The sequence below is a fragment of the Pleurodeles waltl genome, chromosome 1_2 (genome assembly GCF_031143425.1).
Source record: "Pleurodeles waltl isolate 20211129_DDA chromosome 1_2, aPleWal1.hap1.20221129, whole genome shotgun sequence".
In the NCBI taxonomy this organism is placed as follows: domain Eukaryota; kingdom Metazoa; phylum Chordata; class Amphibia; order Caudata; family Salamandridae; genus Pleurodeles; species Pleurodeles waltl.
Genome location: NC_090437.1, coordinates 927,741,276 through 927,761,510, shown reverse-complemented (window position 1 = coordinate 927,761,510; position 20,235 = coordinate 927,741,276). Strand labels below are relative to the sequence as shown.

General features: G+C 43.3%; 1 protein-coding gene across 6 annotated transcripts in view; it reads right to left on the bottom strand.

The window, feature by feature from the left end:
• MTUS1 (microtubule associated scaffold protein 1) overlaps positions 1 to 20,235 on the bottom strand; it is an 810,444-nt gene that overhangs the window by 44,389 nt on the left and 745,820 nt on the right. For all 6 annotated transcript variants that reach the window (XM_069200374.1, XM_069200403.1, XM_069200384.1 and 3 more), the window contains 2 exons: positions 9,262 to 9,476; positions 6,587 to 6,692 (listed from right to left, as the gene is read on the bottom strand). In XM_069200374.1, coding sequence (XP_069056475.1) covers positions 6,587 to 6,692; positions 9,262 to 9,476 — 321 coding nt within the window. The remainder of the gene's footprint in view (positions 1 to 6,586; positions 6,693 to 9,261; positions 9,477 to 20,235) is intronic.

Below are 20,235 nucleotides of genomic sequence, written 5' to 3'. Positions count from 1 at the left end.
CTCCTGCTAGTTGACGGAAGCCTGCTGAAGCTATGTCAAGCGCGCAGTCTATTACCTCAGGCGAGGTACGTTCTCCTTCTTGAAGGATCTTCACTGCTTCTGCTTTCTTGCCTTCCGGAATAAGGTCTGAGGTCCCCGATATCAGACAACACCTGCCTATCATAGCGGCCAAGTATCGCCAGCGAGTTAGCTGCTCACGCTACGACATGAGGGAGAATCTCTTGCCCACGTTATCCAGAGGTCTGGCCTCTTTATCTGGTGGACTGGAAATAAGGGTGGACGGATTCTTGGAACAGTGTTGTACTGCTTGAGATTTCAGTCTGGTTTGGGGCGCCCTGAAAGGCAGGCTGGGGAATCTTCTGGTGCTTTGTATTTATCTACCCAAGCCTCGAAAAATCATAAAAATTTTACTAGACTTGCAGGCCGTATGACTTAAATAATCTACTCGACCTAACTGTAACGTACTTGACCCGTAAACGGGTCTCAAATTGTGTGATCCAAGGCAAATAGTTTACAGAGTCGCCTTTTTCTTCATTCTCACATATGACTGCATCTTCAAATCTGTGAGCTCAGCATTTCTGCAGTACAGAAAAAAATATTTTGTTTGATTGAGTAGACTAACATTTGCTGCATGCATCACAAGAATCTAGCCCACATACCCATGACATCTGGCCCACATAACCCAGGACTCCTTTTAGTTTACTAACAGCATTGCCATCAGGGCAGGAGCGTGTCTCAATTTGTTTAAACACTCACTTTTAATAAATATATTACTAAACCATGATGTGGTAACATATTGACATCTACACACAGTAACTTTCCAAGAAATGTCCAAAAACATCTCCACTAACTTGCAGCTTTACTGATAAAACTATATATTGTATTAACAATCTCTGAAAACTGGGTTTCAGAAAACATATCCTTTGCACATCAACACTAAAATATTCTGATTTGTTTTCATCTTATTAAAATATTTTTTTCATCACACAAATATAAAAAATAGGGCTTTCACAACTATTGAAATATATTTTGAAATGTTTGCACAGTTGACAGTCATTTAAATGTTGTGTGTTAGGAAAAACCTGACACCCTATATCCTTTTATTTTACATTCTAAGCAGCAGGTCACAGGGTTCACCTTACAAAGTCCTGGAACTCTGCAGTCAGAAGGAAAATTACTTGTAAGAAAAACTGACTTTTGATCTCTTTTTTCGAACCCTGCTACCCATGCTGGCACAGCAGTCACGATAGCCAGACTCTTCCTTATTTTAATCCCCTCGCCCCATATATAATCAATAATGGGGACTGACCTTACTGATTTCCTTGCCTTCTCTTTAAAGTCATAGAGGAAGCAGTCAGCCTGTTTAATGGAAGTTGGAAGATGAAATCATGCTGCGGCTCGGTCCATCAAGTTGTGAAACCTTTTGATGTCCTCAGGAGGATAATCTGATGGGTGCAGCAGTAGAGGTGACAGTGCAGGAATTAAATAATCATTCCACTCATCTTGTGGAGGAGGATTATCATGCATCTCCCCTTCTTCCCTTTCATCCTCCGATGAAGAGGGGTCTTCTCGTGGTGGTGCCACAATGCTTTTCAGTGTAATCCTGGGGGTAACAGGTGTAGGCAGATTCTGAAGTGTAGATGGGGCAGACACTGGAGGTGGTAATGGTTGAGGTTCTGTTGGTGGTTCAAGAAACCTCCTCCTATAATCTTGCAATATTGCTTGCAGGTCTTGAACCAGGGTAGAAGGCAATTGCATTTCTACCTGTGGCCTTTGAGGTGCATAATGGTGCTCATAATACCTTCTTGGTGGAGGGGCATAATATTGTTGGCCATAGATCTGTTCTTCATCCTCATAATCATCTTCCTGGCATTTCACAAGTAGCTGGGAAGGACTATGCACAATTCCAAAGGGTCCGTCGTCATCTGAATCCTCCATGTCCAATAGGTGAGAAGGAGGAAAAGGCAATACTTTCCTAAGAGATGTTATGGCCGGTGTTAAAGTCTTTTCATGTATTTTAAGTCTCTGCAACGGTTCCCTCAATATCGATGATGCCTTCGCCGATTGCATGGTTGTCTTCTTTGGTGTTTCTGCCGACGGTGGGGTCATAGATGTTACTGTCAGATTGAGTAGTCTATGAAGTTGTTATTGACGGAAGTCACGTCGGCGGGGTAGTCGGCGATGATGGTCTCGGTGGTGTAGTCGTCGTCAATGGATGAATTCTAATTGACAGCCGTTATCATTCCAGTGGACGAAGGCCTGGTAGAAGATACCATGTGTAGTCTCTTTTTTCCCACAGGACTTGAAAGATCTGAAAAGTCCTGTTTTGGAAATATCAGCCATATTTATAGGAATTCGTGCTTGAAGCAAAGGTAAAACTGAGCAGAGCTCACGGAGACTCCCTTCACACGATGTGCGGTAGAACATCTGAGGGAAACTGCCTCTCTGAAGTGTTCTAGAGGGTGCTGTCACCTGACTGGTCATAGTTTGGTTCTTTTTGCAAAAGGATGTGGATATGTTGTTAAATAGATGTCCATTGCCATTAAGGCCTATAATGATGATGTGTACTGCTAGTTTACGGTAATGTAGGACTACCACTGAGGACAGGGAATGATTCAAGCATGTGAATCTATGAAAGATCCAATACAGGATAACTACATATTCCACCCCACCTCACACTCTGCTCCCACAACATATTATAGAGTAGGGAGAAGGTGGATGCAGCTGTATGACTAAGCTCCAGTAGCATGGCTCCTGAACTGCAGATAAAGAGGCAGTGGTGGTGATGGTGCTCAGGAATGGGTTAGATACAACAAGGACAACCCAGTACGGCATAACACACAGATAGAATGGTTTTATATTTTACACCAAAACATAGAATTACTGGTCAACAATTTAAGCTAGCACATATTAAACACAAATGATAAATATAGAGCCAGTCACTGTCTCAGTAATCATCTAAGTACTGCAAATATTATTACACAAAAAAGTAAATGTAAGTAAAAACTTTGTGATCTTAAGTGATCACACAATGTGCACTTTGACAGTTATGTGCACCAATGAAAAGGGTCACAAGCCTGATAGAACTGGAGTAAATAGGATGTAAGCCTAATCAATTAGAAGGTCTTCATCAGGACAGCTACAAAGAGAGCCCGTCAGGGTGCAGGTCAATATGTCCCAACTGAACTCACTGAAATGAAGGGCTGATGAGTTTACTATGAACCATGAGGGGCTGATGCTCCCATTACTATAATGATGATTACTAACCACAATAATGGAAACACAACCTGTCCTGTCCATTAGGCCCATGCTCCAGTGGAAAGTAAAGCGTTCACCCATGTGTTGAGAATTCTGGATGATCAGGTGACACTGAGAGTGGACAAATGCTACATAGGACATTTTTGGGTCTGGATTCTCCAGACACCAGGGAAACCTAACTCTGGGCATTCTGAAAACTAGAGCCCCAAGTGAACCCTGGGAGGAGGTGTGGCTTTCAATGATCCCTTAACGTTGTCATACCAATATTTTTGTGAAAATGCCAAATCTATGTCAAGCGCAGATGTCTTTTTATTTTCCATGTGGGATGGTTGCACTTTGTGGCCGGATTTCGAATTTTCTAATTACTGGCTTAGAATGTTGAGACACAAAAAAGTTGCCTTGTAACTTCACTTTAATTTTCTTGGAATATGGTAAACTAGAAACTTAAATAAAGTTTTTCAATTCCTCACCTTTTAGATTAAGATTTTTCAACAACAGTGTCAGTAGTAATACAGGGACTAAAGATAAAAGAAAGTGATTAAGGACCAACAGGGTTCTAGCCACAAACTGTATTTTAGTCGTTGAATCTTGAAGTGACAGCAGTGTGAAGTGTATCCGTCTTGGTTGCCAAGGATTTATTTCTGGATTGTTGTGACTTCTGGCTCTCTCTGAGTTGCATTTCACCCCACTGTTACTAAAGTTCAAAACAATCGAACGATATTTTCTTTTGGAATATGAACTATGTTATAAGCGCACATAAATGAGCTATTTCTGTGCTAGGGTGGAAACGAGAAAGACACGCAAAAAAACTGGAATAGCAGGAATTTCCTCCAATGGCTTTGTCGTATGGAATGCATTGCCTCCATCTTCGAATATGAGCCGTGTATTGTGGCTTATTTCCATGCTGTAAAAGGTAAACAACTTCGCAAGCCTTAGACAATCATCATATAACCCTTAAGCAATCACATTACAAAGTGTATAGGTATGTATGCATGCAATGTGGTGTGCACACAACTACACATCAACAGCAGTGCATATTAATGGATGATTCACCAATATTAATCCACTTCAAAATACTGTAACAAAATGTTTCCCAACGCAGGATGTCTACCAATGCAACTTAGAAGATGAGGCTGCTCACAGTGGCCCCAAACCATACACAAGCACCCACACTGAGAATCACTGAACCAATCGCCCATGCCGCAGGCAACAATTTATTTTCCAGAAATCATAGATAAGTGACATTAGTCTAAATCAGTGGTTCTTAACCATTTGAATTCTGTGGTGCCCTACTTAATCACGAATAGAATCCGGGACCCCCACTGGATAAATATTGGAATCCGGGAACCCCCACTTAGTAATTACTTAAAGCCGGGGACCCCGGCCTACGCAGTTTTGATGACCTGAACCTCAAAACACAACAACGTAGAAACAACCATTCGTCAAACAAAAACACAAATTATTACAAAAAAATGACATTTTAATCGAAAGGGTGGAACTTCACTAAATTCATCTGAGGCTATCCATTGTCCATTCTGTTTTCTATCTGATGCCCTTGCACTGCTCCCATGAATGTGAGGACACAGCCTTAATTTTCTAGCCTCCATTGTCAAATTCCTTCACACTTAATTTTTTTTCTTTATTGACATATATTTTGTTAATCTGTTAATATTATTTGATTTGGGCTAAATCGTTGAACAAGCAGTTTTCCTTCCGTATGATGCTGGTAGCTCAACAGTTCTAAATTTCACTGACAATTTAGGCTGGTAGTGTTAGGTTCCATCTCTTAAGTTGTGAAGGCTGTGTTACAATGGGCCTACCTGACCATTCTACACCCAACTGTGACACAGAAACATTAAAGAGGCTTTGCTGGTAGAATCGTGTGAACTTTAGTAGTTACAAATACAAAACAGAGCGCAGGAAAAAAACTCCTGCACCTTTCACCTGCGTGGGAGAAGTATTTTTAATGGAGGCACCACTTTTGAAAGCTACAGAACTTTGTTGAAGGAGCACAGTGGAACTAGCTACTTTAATGTGTACCCTAAAACATGCTGGATGTTTTACTGACCAGATGATCAGTAGGCTCCAGCAAATATTAAAGACTAAAAGAGTTATCAAAACTAAAATGGCCATATGGAGCAGGGACTAATGCTCGTACTGCAGGTGAATGGTTTGCTTTGAGGAATGAATGAGGTGAAGCAGCCAGAGACTATTCACCCAGGAAAACAAACCCTGGGAGGGAGTCCTGAAGGCCATTCTCCGTTCTGAGTAAAATCTTCAATATATTTGAATCTTATGAGTTTCTCTTGAGAACAGCAGTTAAGACCTATACCTCTGTCCATGCTGACAGAGGCTCTGTCTTTTAATATGATTCTCTGTGCTGTGGATCTGTCAAAGCCAGGACTGTGCCCACTCTCTCACTGAGATGGTGAAAAGGCTGAAATGGTGGAAGGACACCTGTTTTTTTTTTTAATGTATCAGATGTGTACAGGGGTTGGAAGAGGTGGACAGGATACAAAAGGCCATGTTGCGCACCACATGACCCCCCTGGTTCCCTGCATCTGTGGTATCAGTTAAGAGGAGCAGTGCTCATGTTTGTGCCATCCACAACAAAGATCTAGCTAGCCTAATTGTGAATAACAGGGTTTCTGCTATAGATCATTCGATATCAACTGTACTCCTTGATGCCACTTGGAACCCCTAATGGTAAACAATCCTGTTAGTGACAGCAGCCCTTCTGTAATTCTATGGCAGCTTTCTGGTACGGTGTGAGTAAATGCACCAATGTCTGCATCAGACATGAACCATAATCTACTCAAAACTGAATTTGTGTTACAGCCTTCCGAACTCACATTGGGCCACCATGTGCAACATGATATAGGCAACTCCATGGGTTAACCTGGTTAACAGTCGACAGCGCCTGGGGATCCTAAAGAGAGCTGGAAACCCCTACAAAAAGTAGGCTTCCAGCTCGTGTGTGGATGCTCTCTATGGTTGTAGGATATCACCGTTTTTGCAAACTTACCAAGAGCATGAGGCCGCTTCAGAAGCATTTAATCATGAAATGGAGAGAGTGGAAGTCGCTCAAAGCCCTGCCTCCTCTCTCTGCCCCATTCTATCCCCACAAGGTCCCGCCAGGGCTGATCAGGCGCCTTCCAAAACCTATTTTCTCGCTGTTGGCTCATAAGGTGAACACTGTTTCAAGGTTGGCAGTTCTCACATTACATGGTTCTGTAAGTGTACACCGCGTGTGCCGTTGGACTGTTAAGAGATGCAACATACTATAACAGCAAGCCCGTGGATAAAAGGCATGTGTCACTACCATTACCTGAAAATGACCGTTCGTACTGTTCCTGGAGTTGCTTTATTGCATCAAAATGAGTGTTCTCAAGTTCAAGTCGAAAGATTTCATGGGTAGAATTTAGATCATCGACCTACAAAATGCCAAGCATCAACATTCCATTAGAACCAACGAACAGTACAACTCAGTGCTAGCAACCACTGCTGCCGGTCATTAACACCACATGTTCACGTACTGCAATTTACAGCATTAACAGGTAAAACTGTAAATGTAACAGAAAACACATTTTTCGAATTAAATTGGCAAATGCTGCCGTAGATGCAGCTAAAAAACCCACCAGGAAAAAAACTCTTCTGCTCCCAGAGATCGGGCAACACGTGTATCACAGCAGGCATCGCAAAGAACAGCCAAAGCTGTTCACAGTATTTCATGGACAAAGTTAATACATTTGCAAGCAATACTAAAATAAAGCAAACAACAAGGAAAACATTGCAGTTCTGTGGCCCGGGTCATTCACAGCATTTCCCAAAGCAGAAGGTTTTTACCTTGCTTGGAGGGGGGGAAAAAAACACCTTGAGAATCTGAATATTTGTAGTTTGTTCAAGACATACAGACCCAAGGACAGGCAAACAGGGAAACAATGGAAGAGAATAAGAGAGGGAAACAGAAAGAAAAACAATGATAAGGAGATTCCAGGGTAAGGCATAAACGACAAGAAAAATAAGGAGGCAGAAAAATTTCAGGGAGAGCAAGTCAAGGACAGAAATTAAAACAGACCTGTTCAGGAGGGGGGACGTGGGGAGGAGGGGGGGGGGGGAGAAACAAAAGTAGAGGGAGATGTAGACAGGGTGAGACAAAGAATGACAGAGAGGATAAGAAGTGAAAGGCAAGGAGAGACCGGGATAGGCAAGAAACAAGAAGAGAGAAAGACAAGGAGAGGCAGCGTGAGGGGGAAAAAGAGGCATTAAAAGACGAAGCGTGTGACAGGGAAGCAGGAGATTGAGATGGATAGACAAAGGAAGGTGGAAAGAACGACAGAGTGAGATGGGGAGAAAGAAAGGGAGAGAGAAACAGCATAACCAACACTGAAAAGAACAGGGAGAGCAAAATACATTGAACGACACAGGGTGAAGACAAAAATAGGCAGAAAAAGAAAAAACAGAGAGACAGTTTGGTATTAATCTACCTTTCCTTCATCTATCACCCTATTTATCTACATCCTGCTATCTAGCTAGCGTATCTACCTGACTTTATTTTTACACATTTACCCATCATCTGTCAATCGACAACAACCCATCAATGTATATTTCTTCCTCTATCACTCTGCCTATCCAATACATTTCCATAGATACGTTTTTAGGTTGCGACTACTGGGCAGTGTGTGCGCTGTCTGCTGTGACATGTATTGTGTCCTACCAAGGACAAAGAGTGGCTTGGAGCTTGCCCATTGCTTGGCTTATCTGTCACTCATTTGCATCCTTCTTATTTGTGTCCCAGCTAGCCAATTTTGTGTTTCACTTTCCAAAGAGCGTTGCCTCTCTACCATCTCGGATTGGCTTGCATCTTGGTTTTCACTGCTTGCTTTTCAAGCACCACCTTTTTTCTTTTGTGTAAAGCACTTCATGAGAGTGCATGTGGTTTTATTAAAGTGTCTCCCTCATGTACTGCTCTCCCCCTGCACTCTGTTGTTCTCTGTCAACCATGTTTCTCCCCTTCATGTTCTGCTTGCCTTGTTTCTGCTGCTCTCCTCCTTTCTCTCCACTGTTGCTTCCCACCACACACGCCCTCCGTGTTGCTTTCCCGAATTAGGGTTGCATTCACCTGTGCTAGTGCCCCTGTGTTGCTTCTGCATTCAATGTTTCTTCCGCTTCACTCTGCTCTCCCCGGTGCTGCACTATATAATGGTGCTTCTTTCCCAGTGTTGCTTTCGCAGCCCGTTTCCATTCCCTATGTCACTTTCATGTTACCCCTCTCAAAACTGTGCTGCTTCTACTCCCTGCTTTAAAAAAAAAAAATAAAAAAAAAAAAAAATAAAAAAATAAACATACAATGCTTTTGTGTATGGGTTTATTTTATTTTTTTTACATTTTTAGTTACCAATTCAACTCAGATTGGTACCTAAAAATATTTAAAAAACGACATTTTGGAGGCTCGCACATTGGTGTGCGTATGCCGACAAAATGACAGCAGCGTCAAAGGCTTTTTTTCTTTTCAAAACTTTAACCATACTGCTAAGAATATTCGATTGCTGCGCAGTGTGACTAAAAACCATGAACAAAGCCAAAAGTGAGACCTACTGCCTTTGCCAATGCTCATCTACACCACTATCTGTTCGTTAGCCTGTCTCTCACAAGTCCATCTCTTTGTGTACGACTATCTTCGTTTACCCACCACTATTTACCAATTAACCTAACCAGCAATGTATAAGCAACAATATCTCTCTATATAACAATCTCTATCTTTAAGTGCCTATCTATCTCTACGTCTTCCTGTCTGCCTCTCAATCAGTCTGCATCAGTCCCCCAAAAAGCCTCTATTATCTCTGTCTGCCTCGCTCGGTCGGTCTGTCTAAATACAGGTCTAAGAGACACACTCCCAACATGTGCGGGGACACACGTGCGTCCTGGGCACAAGCTGACCCCGCCTGTGTGGTAACCGCAGTCTCTGCCATTCGTATAGTGTTTTTTTCTACAGTTACAGACCTTTCCTTGTAATTCTGCCTTATATTTCTCAGCTTCTTGCACAAACAGGTTCTGCAATTTCTGAAACTCTTCAGTGTAATAGTCTTTAAGTTTCTCCTCTCGTTCCTCAAGCTCCAGCCGGTGCTGCTCCTTCAGTTTCTCGAGGATACCTTCATAGGCGACTTGTAATTCATTCCTCTCTTTTTCTAACTTCTCGCAGGTGGCGGAGCTTGATACTAGAAAAGGGGCAAGAGAGAGGCCATTTAGAAAGGACATCATCTTCGTATAACTAAGGTACACAAACGACCTCTACTGTGTGTGGCATACATGCATCAAAAGAGGCATGAACTCAAGAATGCAATTTCAAACATTTACTAGTTAAGAAACTTCTCATTTACTTTTCCCAGTAGCTAGCAGAATGTCATTTTCAAAAACAATAGCACAGACATGGAAAAAAAAATCTTTAAATTGCCATTCACTGAAATAAAAAGCTAATTAAACACTTTGTCAAGACGCTTGATTTGCCCAAGGCAGGCGTACATCTGATACATTCAAAACCGACTACCTGTGCACAAAGCAACAGTGGATCCGTGCCACGTAAAGGGAAGCAACAGGTGGAAGGTTCACAGCAGGGTTCACGTGAACGTGGCCAGAGGCATAATTGAGCACTTGCATCACTGCCCAGGGTTATTTACCAGCATTTGACATAACTGGATGCATCAACGATGAAAAGTGTGGATAAGAAAGCAAACTCTGGCTCACATAAAATGTATGTCTAAACAAGGCTTTCAGTACTGTAGTTTATACAGATGAATCATCTCTATGTTTGAAAGACCATTACTGAAGATGATTACAAGAGTTTCTGCTTCACACAGAGTAAAGTTTTACACCATCATCCAGACAGTTTAATAAACCAAGAAACTGCATTTGTTCTAGGCCTGGTTCTAATTACGCATACGTAATTCGCGGTATTCCTGAATTTCAATCTATACAAAATTTCTTGAAATTTTGCTTTCAGAAAATGTTTGTAATTGTTTGCCTGCAAGTGACACATTCACACAAAAAATATATCATCCAAGACACATTTTTTGCTCAAACTAATCCCTATCGGTATTCTGCAAGACGTATTTACTGGAAGTGCGTGCACACATGAACAAAGTCAGATGAGATCACAGCAAAACATATTTTGCCTTAAAAGCATAATTTAATGACATTTTTATATAATTTTGCTGGGAAATATTATGCAATTTCACCCTTACTTGATTTCCTGACACAAATCAATTACCCTTAGGAATATTAAAGTACTGTAGTAAAAAACAACCTTTCTAGTTTAATTAATTTTACATTTCCCTTTTTTTTTTTTTTTTTTAAGTTTGTCATCTAAACGGCATGTAGTTGGTGAAAGTGGAAGGGGTGGGGTCCGTGTGCCCAAATTTGATTCACTTTTGACCATAACTGCGATGGTGGAACATACTTTAGAAGGGCTTTTGAGACTAATTTAAGTTCAAATTCAAATCTCTCGTAAGGCATCCAGTTCTTAGATAAAAGCCACTCTGATAATATAAATGTATCTTCCTAAGATGAAACTTTTTGACAGAGCGTGGGTGCTTTTGGCCAAGGTCATCTGCCATTCTTGGAATATTCATATTATGTGTCCCATACCACGAACGGGTGAGTGTATGAATGAAGAAGGGTAAAGTTCCTCTGAGAAGATTCCAATGCCATTCTTAGCATCTAGTTTTAGAAAGACAAAAAAGATCCAAATCATTCAACCCCACTGGCACCTTAGTTCAGTTTGAGGACAAAAGCAGGGGAGATATAGCTTACTGTAGTCACTGCCTAGCCAGAAAACAAATGAATTGAACAGTCACACAAAAGTATCAAGACAATGCTGGCTAGATTCTATATTTAGGCACCACTGATAATATACAACTCTGGCTTTGACCAAAGCTTTCACTAGGCTATGCATGTTTTCTGTTGTGATGGGGATATTTCTAACTTCTATGGGGTCAAGTAGCAAGGAACATTTTGGAAATCTGGAAAAAGCATTAAGTACAAAATAGCAAAGCCAGAAAAGCTGCAAATGCATATAGTTGCTGCCATTTGGATGAATTATCAAGGTATATTTTGTTAGCGGCATCTGACCCGAAAACATACATCTTCAGTACAAGCCTTCTCAGCATCTTTAAAAGAAATTCACTCATCAACAATCATGACAAGCAGGGTCAAATACCTTCACCTCTGCCATTCCAAGATTTAAAGCGACCATCCTGGACACAGACTTGTAGCTGTTCAACCCCTTAATGCCTAGAGGTAACAATTTTATAACAAAATGGAGGCACTGTCCTTTAATACCTCACAGATATCTGTTTGATTACTATCGCTTCAATTATAACTTTCAGAAATATATTAAGCTCACTGATAATTTAGCGACATTATCAGTGCGGTCCTAGGTGCTCTATATACCGCAATAATCTCAAAGGCACAATTACAGTAATGAATTCTAAAAACAATTGTTAAAAGAGAAGACCCGAGGGTCTGTAATTAATCACAATAACTGGAGTTTACAGTTAAATAACATGCACACGTCAAGCTACAAAGTGCCATTCTCTTAGGATGCTTGGTCACCTGTCAGAAAAGGAATCGCTAGCCTAACAGGTGTATACTGATGAAGGAATGATTACAAAGTCCTGTCGCCGTACACAAGCTTAGTGGAGTTTAAGAAATAAGGTGAAGTGCGAAAACATTTTCAACTATTCCACGTTCACAGGATGCCATGCATCAAATGTTATTTCTAGAACGAGGACCACTGCATCTACATAAAGTGCAGATATACTAAAACTAAACAGAGAAACGTGGTACTCGTGGAAGTGCACAGGTTTAGGGCTGGATTGGAAGAAGGACACACCTCTTTTTACATTGAAATATAACGTGTAGATGTTTCAAATTAAGACGTGGTATGCGTTTCTCAATGATTATTGGCCGTTTTTAACATATAAAGAAGCATGCATTAAGTAACTGCGCGCTAACCAAAGAGATTGTTTTTTAGTTCTGATAGAAAAGAAACCCACGGTGTAGGCGCGGATGTATACACCATAAAGATTAACTTAGTGCGTTGCCAGTCGCTGGGGCTCCAGTCCTGCGGTATCATTTCCCTGAAGAACTGCATCAGTGACAAGAACTCACACCGGGAAAAAGAAAGTAAAGGTTTTCAATTCATGCACTAAACTTCAGAAGGCTCAAGACCTATGTTATGCAGCCACAGATAGTGGAGGTAATTAACAAGATACCATGTGGAATATTTACCTGGCGTATTTGTTTGTCAAATTAATTTTATTGTCTAAATAGGTGTAATATAACCAGGAAAATTAGAGCCATTGTTCCTTCATGAATTGTTGAATTCTTATGACGATAAAAACCTAAGTTAAAAAAAGAAATGGAGTGCTTCTTCGTGCTAAGGTAGTTTGAGAAAGTCACTGACAGTTCAGGTTAAGGGGTATCACCCCAAGCCCCCTTAAGTACCATGTCATTATATAACGATAGCATCTACTTCAAGAATATTTTTGTTACTCCTAAATAGAAAGACTGCATTAAAGGAATAAACAGCAAGGAGAATTTGGCCCCTAAGCTCAAAGGGTAATAAAATTTCTTGGAAAATGTACTAAACGGGACATAAAATAGTAGAAAAACAAGGGTAGTGAGATGCTGCAGACTGGCACCTAGCATCTATTTTTAGGTCTTGCCACAAAAGAGCAAATGTACTGTCACTTGCAACACAATTTTGCTTACTTACAGGGGGATTAGAGCCCGCCCATTGCTTGCCATTGGTTGACTTAGTTTTCACTCTCACTTCCCTTGCTTTGCTCTGGTTAGTGTCTGCCAGCTTTACTTCCTCCTCATGCGTTTGTGTTCCTCTCCGGGAGCATGCCCCAAATACTGCTTCCTTGCCAGTGTCCTTCCCCTTCTCACGCTTTTGGAGCTACCTTTTCCTTCAAGTTGCAGCAGTCCCTAAGAGTGCATATGGTTGCAGGCCATCTCTCCCATCCTGCCGCACACTGTCGCTTGCCCCTCCTGTTTTGCCGCTTGCTTGCCCAGTTCCACTCACCCGCTCCCACATTGTTCCTTGCCCCGACTGCATTGGTGCTTACTTGCTCCATTCGACCCAACCACCCTCCTGCACTACTGTTTATTCCCACCTATCACCTTCGCATTGTTGCTTGCTTGCCCCATCCCTCCTGCCTCCTCCAGCTTGTTGCTTGTTTGCCCAATCACCCTCACCCAATCCGCGTTGTTGCTTGCCCAGTCTCTCACCCCCTCCCACTTTGTTGCTGCTTGCCCTATCCCTCTCGAATTTGTGTTGCTTTCTCTGTCTCTGTCCATCCCATAATGTTGTTGTGTCCCTCGGACCTACCACTCCCCTTCCAAACTGTTGCTACTTTCCATTACCTCCCACATTGTGGTAACTTGTTTGCTCTGTTCTGCTGCATTGTTGGTTCTTGCCCTGTCCATCCCGCAGTGTTGTTGTTTGCTCCGTTCCTTCTGCACCGTTGTTGCTGACCCCTTCGGTGGCACCAGGAAAAATAAAAGCTATGTTGTCGCCAGCAGTTTCCCTCTCTAACTTCCACCTTGCAGCACAGAAGAGCTCTGCAATACGGCCTTGCTAGAATAATCCACAATCTCTCATGTAGGTGAGACTAGTTGGCTTTGCCCGTGCTGTTTTTTGCAAGTCATTTAAGCGAAGGAAAGGCTTTTTTTTTTTTTTTTTATCGTTCATTTTATTCTGGACAATTTTAACTTACATAATAAGCATACCTAAAATTACTGGGCTATCGTGACATGCTCATTTAAGATACCTGCAGGCAAATGAGAGATCTGGGTCTGATTTAAAGATTGAAGATAGAAATTAGGCCAGAGAAACTCAGTTTTTCACAATTTTTTCAGTCCAATAAAAAATTATTTGGTAGCAGTTCTACTGTAGACTTTGTGAAACCCCAAGAAACCCCCCAGAGGCATGAGTGAGTGCTGAGAAAATACAGTTAATATGATATGTTAAATATTTGCTGCCAGAGAGTTCATGGACAAGGAAAAGGAAAATGAGTGTGGCCAAGTGCTTTGGCATCTTGGAGGTAATTCCCTTACAACGGGAGGGGGTCATTTAGGAAACAGCAAGTACCCCGGTCACGGTAAGGAATGCGGGAGCAGGCAAGGGAATGCTAGCTCAGCGAGCTATTTAATGTAGACACTGATAAACTTGTGCACTGCTGAAAAATCAAAGAAAAACCTGCCGCGGATAGACTGTAACTACAGGGAGTGCAGAATTATTAGGCAAATGAGTATTTTGACCACATCATCCTCGTTATGCATGTTGTCTTACTCCAAGCTGTATAGGCTCGAAAGCCTTCTACCAATTAAGCATATTAGGTGATGTGCATCTCTGTAATGAGAAGGGGTGTGGTCTAATGACATCAACACCCTATATCAGGTGTGCATAATTATTAGGCAACTTCCTTTCCTTTGGCAAAATTGGTCAAAAGAAGGACTTGACAGGCTCCGAAAAGTCAAAAATAGTGAGATATCTTGCAGAGGGATGCAGCACTCTTAAAATTGCAAAGCTTCTGAAGCGTGATCATCTAACAATCAAGCGTTTCATTCAAAATAGTCAACAGGGTCACAAGAAGCGTGTGGAAAAACCAAGGCGCAAAATAACTGCCCATGAACTGAGAAAAGTCAAGCATGCAGCTGCCACGATGCCACTTGCCACCAGTTTGGCCATATTTCAGAGCTGCAACATCACTGGAGTGCCCAAAAGCACAAGGTGTGCAATACTCAGAGACATGGCCAAGGTAAGAAAGGCTGAAAGACGACCACCACTGAACAAGACACACAAGCTGAAACGTCAAGACTGGGCCAATAAATATCTCAAGACTGATTTTTCTAAGGTTTTATGGACTGATGAAATGAGAGTGAGTCTTGATGGGCCAGATGGATGGGCCCGTGGCTGGATTGGTAAAGGGCAGAGAGCTCCAGTCCGAATCAGACGCCAGCAAGGTGGAGGTGGAGTACTGGTTTGGGCTGGTATCATCAAATATGAGCTTGTTGGGCCTTTTCGGGTTGAGGATGGAGTCAAGCTCAACTCCCAGTCCTACTGCCAGTTCCTGGAAGACACCTTCTTCAAGCAGTGGTACAGGAAGAAGTCTGCATCCTTCAAGAAAAACATGATTTTCATGCAGGACAATGCTCCATCACACGCGTCCAAGTACTCCACAGCGTGGCTGGCAAGAAAGGGTATAAAAGAAGGAAATCTAATGACATGGCCTCCTTGTTCACCTGATCTGAACCCCATTGAGAACCTGTGGTCCATCATCAAATGTGAGATTTACAAGGAGGGAAAACAGTACACCTCTCTGAACAGTGTCTGGGAGGCTGTGGTTGCTGCTGCACGCAATGTTGATGGTGAACAGATCAAAACACTGACAGAATCCATGGATGGCAGGCTTTTGAGTGTCCTTGCAAAGAAAGGTGGCTATATTGGTCACTGATTTGTTTTTGTTTTGTTTTTGAATGTCAGAAATGTATATTTGTGAATGTTGAGATGTTATATTGGTTTTACTGGTAATAATAAATAATTGAAATGGGTATATATTTTTTTTGTGTTAAGTTGCCTAATAATTATGCACAGTAATAGTCACCTGCACACACAGATATCCCCCTAACATAGCTAAAACTAAAAACAAACTAAAAACTACTTCCAAAAATATTCAGCTTTAATATTAATGAGTTTTTTGGGTTCATTGAGAACATGGTTGTTGTTCAATAATAAAATTAATCCTCAAAAATACAACTTGCCTAATAATTCTGCACTCCCTGTAGATACCAGGTAGATGAACAGCAGAGAGACCACCAGTAAACAGAAGAGATGATGCCATAACAAACAGTAAACCGATGTTAATTATTGTAGTATTCATGTATCTAATGCAAAATCCCGCATACGTGATTGTACGGCGCAGACCTTCCCGGGACACGTCAGGCGCCCGGCGACACACAGTGCATTAAGGAGCGGAGTACACGGCTGCTGCCGTTCCTCCCGGGCCAAGAAACCGCAGCTCGTGCACTTCTTTGTTGCTCTTTCGGCCACATACAAAACGGCAGCCTTCGCCAGCACAGGAGATGTGCTTGTAATGTTTGTGGCTTACTGTGAAGCCCTCGGGAGAATCTCCTTTAAGCGGTGACAGGGAATAGGCGTCTTGAAAGCTAAAAGCATTTTAAACCGCCCCGGTGAGATTAGAGTTCACCACACAATGGGTATTTTCTCCAACTCCCTATCAATCACAGGGTGATGCTGGCACCGCTCTACCTGCTCCAGCATTTCTCTCAGACCATTACAAACAGCTAAAAATATCTGAAACAGAGGATGTTAAGGCCAGTGATGAAGAGTTTTCAAAAACCGTGCACTCAAGCAGCCACCAGTCAGCCGTCTTTGTCAGGATCCTACTCTCGCAGATCTGCACGACAATGCAACCGCATCAAGAAGACCCCCTCATGACATCGAACAGTCAATGCAAGGCGCTCGACATGCATGCCACATATAACAAACAAGCCCATGATCCATGCTAGAACAGCAGTCAGCATCCGCCGGATGCAATCTGAGAAAAACACAAACAACCTCATCATGTATACTCAACCTGTAACCACAATGTCTTGATGTGAGCTACAACAGGAAGTAAGGAAAACCATTACGTGTATGCTTTAACAGTAAACACAATGTTTCTAAGCACCCTACAACATAAAACCTTAATCGTCAACTGCATGCTTCAACAGGAACCACCATATGCCAAGGTTAACAATACCGAAGATGAACTGCCATACGATTCATGCTACAACATACATGAAAATCTACCCCATTACATACTACATCAAAGATGCGGCCAATAGATGGATGCGTACTACTATAGCAAACATTAACAGCTACGGAGTGCTAGACACAATAGCAAACACCAGCTATGAAAAGACAATCGGGTATCTGGGAAAAGTAAAGAACTGCACTGGTTTCCAACACAGAAGCAGATTTATTATAGGGATTTGTGTATGCTGTGCGTAGGAAAGTACCCTCTTTTTGGCATGGTTACCCCCACTTTTTGCCTGCTGCAGTGTGTTTTGATTGTTTTCACTGGGATCCTGCTAACCAGGACCCCAGTGTTATGCTCTCTCTCCCTCTAAATTTGGTTGCTTAGAACGTTGCACACCCCACAATTGGCATACTGGTGCCCCCTTTCAAGTCCCTAGTATTTGGTACCTATGTACACAGGGCATTGGGGCATCAGGGGTTCCCCATGGGCGGCAGCATGTACTGTGCCACCCACGTGAGCCCAAACAAAATGTATGTGCTGTCCTGCCATTGCAGTCTGCATGAAAAGGTGCATGTACACTTTCACTGCAGGTCATTTCACCAGGTCACTATAGACACCCCTATGGTAGGCCCCTCCTAGCCCAGAGGGCTGGTACCTGTCTGTGAGGGCATCACTGCATGAGCAGAGGTGCCCCTAGGAACTCCACCTCCATTACACTGGACTTCGTAAGTGTGGGGAAGGCATCTTTACCAGTGTACTAGACACAGTGTCCAGCTACATAACGGTAACTCCGAACCTGGCATGTTTGGTATCAAACATGTCAGAATCATACCCCAATACTGTTGGCAGTATTGGTTTATGACTCCACGCACCCTAGGGGCTCCTTAGAGGACCCCCAGCATTGCTCCTACTAGTCTTCTGGGGTTTTCTGGGCAGCCCGTGCTGTTGCCACCCCTCAGACAGGTTTCTCCTCTCCTGTTGCGTGACCAGCTCAGGCAGAAGAAGGCAGAACAAAGGATTTCCTGTGGGAGAGGGAGTTAACACCCTCTCCCTTGGAAATAGGTATTACCTGGCTTGGGAGGGGTAGCCTCACCAAGCCACTGGTATGCTTTGAAGGGCACATTTGGTGCCCTCCTTGCATAAACCGGTTTGCACCAGTCCAGGGACCCCTGGTTCCTGCTCTAGCACGAAACTGAACAAAGGAAAGGGGAGTGACCACTCTCCTACCCATCACCACCCTAGTGGTGATGCCCAGAGCTCCTCTAGGTGGCCTATTGATTCTGCCATCTTGAATCCAAGTTGGGCAGAGGCCCCTGGAAGCATCTGAGTGGCCAGGTCAGGTAGGTGACGTCACAGCCCCCTCATGATAGGTGGTCACCCTGCTAGGTGACCAATCCCTTTTCCTGGGCTATTTAGGGTCTCCCTCTTGGGTGGGTTCTCAGATTTGACATGCAGGATTCTAGCAGGGCTCCTCTGCATCGTTTACTTCATCTTCTGGCCACTGGGACTGCAACTGGACCTTCCAGGAACCGACAATCTGCAACTCTAGCGACAACTGCGCTCATTGTTTCTCTGGCTCCTTCCAGCAAATGCAACATTTCCCCAGCCGTGCATTTTCTGAGAGCGACAAGTCTTCATCATGCACAAAATGAAGGAATCTCCCTTGGAGTGAAGGAGTCACTCCCTTGCATCCGCAGGCACCAACTGCAACAATCGGCTGAGTGGATCTTCTCTCCTCTGGAGCTGCGTGGGCCCCGCATCACAGGTGGTGGTCTGGAGTGGTCCCCTTGGTCCTCTCTACCAGCTGTCCAACTTGGGAGATGGTAAGCCCTTGCCTCTCCTTGCGAGACAGTATCCCTGGGCACAGCGACTCTTGTAGCTACCAAGGCTTTTTTGTTCCTCCTCCAAGGGACCTTCAGGCTTCGTGTAGCCCCGGCATCCAGCACTCCTTCCTGCAAAGCACAGTCTCCTGTCTGCTGCTCTAGCGACGTGGGACTCCTCTTCAGATGTGCTGAGTGGGCCTCATTACGACTCCTGTGCCTGCTCCCCTTGGATTGCCTGTGGGGGCTGCCTCCTCTTTTTATGACTCTCCCAGCTGCTGGGAGTCACCCCCAGAGTCCCCTCCTTGGGTCGAGTCCCTTGCACCTTGCTGGTCCTCTTCAGCCTTGCAAATCTTCTTCCCAGTCTCTTGCATTTGCCAAGGTTTGTTGGTGGTTTTCTAGCACCACTGACTGCATCTCAACCGTTGACGTGGATCATCATTTGCATCACTTCTGGGACTCCTCCTCAGCTCCTGTGCTGCACTGCTGACCTTCTTCATCCACTGTCGACATGGTCCTGCATCCAGAAAAGGGTGGGTAGTGGCTCCTGCCTCCAACTGGACACCCCCAACTCAAACCGGACTCGATCCCCTTCCTTTGCAGGTCCTCTACTATCAGTAGACACCTTTTGATTCTTCCATTCTTGGTTTTGGGTCTTGCATAATTCTTTTCCAAAGTCCTCGTGTTGGTTTTGGGGAAAGCCAGATACTTACCTCTGCTCTCCTGGTCGCCACTCTGGTACTCAACTCTTGGGGTCCCTAGTTCCTCCATCTCCCTTCTACCAGTTCCACTTCGTTGCGAGGGGGACTGCCTTTCACATTCCACTTTTTTAGTATATGGCTTGCCATTCCCCTAGGGCCCTCAAGATTTGCTATTGCTTTTACTGATGCCTACTGCTTTCTATCCTATTTACTGATTGCTAATGTGTATATAATAGTGTGTTTACTTACCTCCAGATAGGAGATTGCACATTCAGTATTTAAGTATTTGTGTTTCTATAACTAAGTACCTTTATTTTTGTAACACTGTGTGGTTTTCATGTGTGTAAGTGCTGTGTGACTACAGCGATATTGCATAGGCTTTGCATGTCTCCTAAATCAGCCTTGGCTGCTCATCCACAGCTACCTCTAGAGAGCCAGGGCTTCCTAGACACTACCTACACTTCACTAATAAGGAGATAACTGAACCTGGTATAAGATAACACTATAGGTGCTCACCACACACCAGGCCAGCTTCCTACACTGTGTAAGGCGGTTTCAGCAGCCAGACAGACGTTTGCATTCAAGTAAAGACTACCATACAAAACTTGAAAAAATGTGGAAGAAAGA